This window comes from Saprolegnia diclina, assembly GCF_000281045.1.
Source record: "Saprolegnia diclina VS20 unplaced genomic scaffold supercont1.4, whole genome shotgun sequence".
Classification (NCBI taxonomy): domain Eukaryota; phylum Oomycota; class Saprolegniomycetes; order Saprolegniales; family Saprolegniaceae; genus Saprolegnia; species Saprolegnia diclina.
The window spans coordinates 1,239,354-1,243,511 of NW_008246071.1; the positions used below are offsets into that span (position 1 = coordinate 1,239,354).

Sequence of the window (4,158 nt, forward strand, 5' to 3'; positions counted from 1 at the left end):
TCATCGCGCTTGTCACGAGACCGGCCGCGACGGCTTCGACTCCGGCTCCGGCTGCGGTAGCGAGACTTGCGGTCGCGACTACGGCTGCGATGGCGGTCGCGGCTGTGTCGACTGCTCTTGCGGCGATCGTCCGAGTCGGCGGCCTTGTCCTTCTTGTCGTCGTCGTCGTGGTGCGGACGACCGCCAAACGCAGGAGGTCCACGCATCATCCACGGCGGCGGCGGCCCGTTATAGTAGTCGCCGTAAAACGGAGCGCCTCGAGGCGGCGCACCGCGGGGTGGCGGACCACGCATGCCATACGGCGGCCGGGGGCCGTTGAACCACGGCGCGTGGCCACCTTCGTACCAAGGCCCCGGCGGCGGGTGCCCTTCGTGCCACGGCATCATCGGCGGACGGGCGCCCCACGGTTGCATGTGCGGCGGCGGTCCGTGACCGGCGGCGTGCGTCGTCGGTTCCTCCGACTTGGTGGCCTCGGACGTCTCGGCAGCGGTCTTTTCATCACTCTTGATGTCATCGCCGGCGGGAGACGTCTCGGGCGCCTCTTCTTCGTCGGATTTCGTCGAGATGTCAATCGTGTCATAGACGTCGCCGCCAAAGCCATCATCTTCCTCTTCCTCTTCTTTTTGCTTCTTGGCGATGTCGAGGATCGCGTCGGCGGTTGGGCCTGCGCGCTTGGCGGCCTGCACTTCCTCAAGCTGCTTGCGCTTCGACTGCTCTTCGACTTCTTTGACGATCTTCTCGCGCTCTTGCTGCTCTGTCTGCGATCGCCGCAGGAACTCGTCAACAGACGTCCGTGTCGCCTTGTTGGGCAGCAGCTACGAGCCATTGTCAATATATGTCCTCACGACCATGCTACGCTACCTGCTCGGGGGTCATATTGGCATGGTGGCACAGCGGACACTCAAAGTTGTGGCGAATGAGGCGGTCGCGAATGCACTCGTCACACGCCGTCTAGAGACGAGAAGTGTTAGATACGTTGAGTCGGCAGAGACGCACGTCGTTGCAGCAAGGAATCAGCGCCGCGTCTTGGAGGAGGCGCTTGCAGAGCGGACACGCGAGGTGCTCGGGCGGGTTCATGCGGAGCTGCTCCAGCGCGGCGCCGCCGCCCGAGAGGCCAATCAACTTTGTAAAGTTGTGCGTCTGGGGGCCAATGACGGCTAGGCCGCCCTGGGGACCGTTCACGACCGTGATGCCGGCGCCGACAGCGACCTCTTCCGAGTCCTTGATCGGCTGCATGAACGTCTTGGGAATGCCCGTCTTCTTCGTGACCTTGTGCTTGTCGAAGTTCGGGTCGCCGTTCGTGGGGCAGTTTTGGATAAAGTGGCCGGGCACGGCGCAGCGGAAGCAGAGGTAGTCGCGCGGCGGCGTCTGGTTGGCGCCCATGTCGCCGCGACCGCCCATCATGCCGCGCCCGCCGGGCATACCGCGCCCGCCAAGCGCATCGCCGCGGCCCCCGCGGCCACCCATCGCGCCGTAGTAGTTGCCGACGCGGTGGGCGTTGCTGCCGCCCGCGGCCGTCCATGTCTTGTTGCCAAGGCGCGTGTTGCGCACCTCTTCGGCTTCTTGCTGGATCATGTCGAGCGCTTGAAGTTCATCTTCGACGGTCTCGGCGCCGCCAACGTTGAGGAGCGCGGGTTCGGCGGCGTCGGGACGTGCGAGCTACGTGTTGTCGTGTTAGCTCGCATTGAGGGATCGGAGTGTACCAGCTGGGGCGAGACCGTCGGAAGCAGTGGCGGTGGGGCTCTATGGGGCAGAATCGTGCGTGAAACACTCTCCAACGACGATCAACAGCATGCATCAATGCATAGGAGGACGAGGACGCAGAGGCGTAGAAACAACGATATTAACAACGACCATGCTCGTCCTCAATATGCAGCCAGAAGACGCAGAAGAATGCAGAAAGGGTACGCACGAGGCCTGGAGTTCCGCCTTGATGCGCGCGAGGAGGCCGTTGTTGTTCTTTGCCGGGACGCGCTTGACAATGACGCTCGTGTTCTTTGGCAGCTGCTGGTTGTCGTCTTCGTAGACTACAAGAGCGGCGTCAGCGCCATGGCCGGCCGTCGCCGCCGAGGTACCCGTGTTGTTGGACGCGTCCGTGATCACAAGCTCGAGGTCGAGGCCCTTGTTGAGCTTCTTCTGCTCGATGATGGCCTTCTTGAGGTCGATGACCCGGATCGCGGTCCCCGGGAAGTTGACCGTCCCGAACTCCTTCTCCGACTTGAACTTGAAATGCACCGACATGGCAAATTCGCGACTACTTCACCACACAACGGCCGCCATCGAGTTTCCGAGGTCCTATATGTATTCTGAGAGACTGGAACACCGGGGTATCGCCGAGAAGCTGCCCGCTCTACGATGTTGTGCCCCGGGGTGCAGTGGGAGAGCGCAGCCGTCCTCATAGTAGGACCCTCCTCACTCAGTTCTTGTTGATCCTCACTAGAGCCTCGATGCGGTCGTCCTATAGCACCCGTCCATCGACGTCCATGGAGCTCGTCTCGAGAGCAATTCACAAATTCGCGAGAGGTGAGGCAAGGCCGCATGGGCAAGGGAACGATGCTTCTGGAACGATCGCCAAGGCGAGTCAGTCCCCGATCGAAGGCGCTGTGGCGGTCGATCTGGTAGCTGCATTGGTCGCGAGGGTTTGACTTTAGCCAATCTATGACCACGACTAACCGTCCATGCATTTCCGCGGGAACGACCGAGCATATGCCTCCATTGGCTGCAGAGTACTAGTACGATTTCGACGACTAGATCTGGGAGGGCTGGATCTGGGAGGGCGAAGGAAGCTTCGTAAATGGCACCACGTCGTTCGGGCAACTCGAAGAAAACTCACCGAAAATGGTGCATGTCGAGCCTCAGAAAAGGTTAGCTTGGCGAAGTCTCCGCGTTGCATGGAGAGCGAGCGATCGTCTCTGCCGACTACTCGAATTGTGTTCTCTTCGCAATCCATCGATCTCATATGAGCGCTTGCGACGCAGATCTTATTTGAGATCGATGGCGCGTATGCTGCACGTAGTCGCCCTTCTCAACGCGCACGAAACGCCACATGTCCCGCGGCCGACAGACAACGTTCAAGGACCGTTTCCAGCCGTATTGTCCTCGGTCTACAGCCCTAATCCTCACAAAGCTCGTTCGATTAGCTATGTGTAGTGAATCCCGGGTGCCACTGAATCCCGAGCGACGGCGGCTTGACGCAATGGTGCACGGTGCCGACGTGTCCCAGCATACGTGGCAGCGTCTTGCGCACCCTGCAATGGCTCCAAGCGACGACCTAGGTGGACAAGAGTACCTCGGAGGCAACGCGGCGAGTTGCCCTAGCATCCTCTGTCTGTCGCCAGCGACGGTAGTACACCTGGTAGTACACCGACGCGCTTGATCTGGCGGTCACGATCGCACCACTTCAACGATTGCGCATCGTTATCCGGATGAATCCCCGGACGTCCGAGGGAAGATTTGTGGTCGCATTTCCCAATCGCAACCGGACCAGCATGATGCAGTGGCGCCGAAGCCTCGCGCGGGCCATGAGCTCGACGACCAAGAAGGAGGTCAAGATCAACAAGTACTCGGCGATCCTCACGGAGCACAAGAGCCGCGGCGCGGCGCAGGCCATGCTGTACGCGACCGGCATCAAGGAAGGCGACATCACCAAGCCGCAGGTCGGCATTGCGAGCATGTGGTGGGAAGGCAACCCGTGCAACATGCATCTGCTGGACCTCGCGATGGAAATCAAAAAGGGCGTTCAGGCGCAAGACCTTGTGGGCCTGCGCTTCAACACGATCGGCGTCAGCGATGTCATCGCGCAGTACGCCGTCCGATCCATTTCCGCTTGTATACTCACATGAACCTTGGCGTAGGGGCACGGCCGGTATGTCATTCAGTCTGCCGTCGCGCGACCTCATTGCCGACTCGATCGAGACGGTCATGGGCGGCCAGTGGTACGACGCCAACATCCTCGTGCCCGGCTGCGACAAGAACATGCCGGGCTGCCTCATCGCAATGGCCCGTCACAACCGCCCGTCGCTCATCGTATACGGCGGCACTATCCGTGCTGGCTGCCGCAACGGACAGACCATCGATGCCCTCTCGGCCTTCGAAGGCTATGGCGAGTACTTGGCCAACCGGTACGCTCGTCCATTCAATCGCCTCTGACCTATTTCA

The 4,158-nt window shown here is 60.9% G+C and overlaps 2 protein-coding genes across 2 annotated transcripts; one reads left to right on the forward strand and one right to left on the reverse strand.

Moving 5' to 3' along the window:
* Positions 1–12: 12 nt before the first annotated feature.
* Positions 13–2,241, reverse strand: SDRG_02136 (hypothetical protein; the record flags this gene model as incomplete). The annotated part of the gene is made up of 7 exons (XM_008607705.1): positions 13–65; positions 113–815; positions 862–951; positions 997–1,659; positions 1,704–1,743; positions 1,913–2,027; positions 2,076–2,241. 7 exons carry the CDS (start codon positions 2,239–2,241, stop codon positions 13–15), a joined length of 1,830 nt encoding a protein of 609 aa, XP_008605927.1.
* Positions 2,242–3,424: 1,183 nt separating this feature from the next.
* SDRG_02137 (dihydroxy-acid dehydratase) lies at positions 3,425–4,149 on the forward strand (the record flags this gene model as incomplete). Its single annotated transcript, XM_008607706.1, has 2 exons — positions 3,425–3,802; positions 3,855–4,149. Coding segments are annotated over 2 exons (673 nt in total), but the record flags the coding sequence as incomplete, so codon positions are not given.
* Between the last annotated feature and the right edge of the window lie 9 nt (positions 4,150–4,158).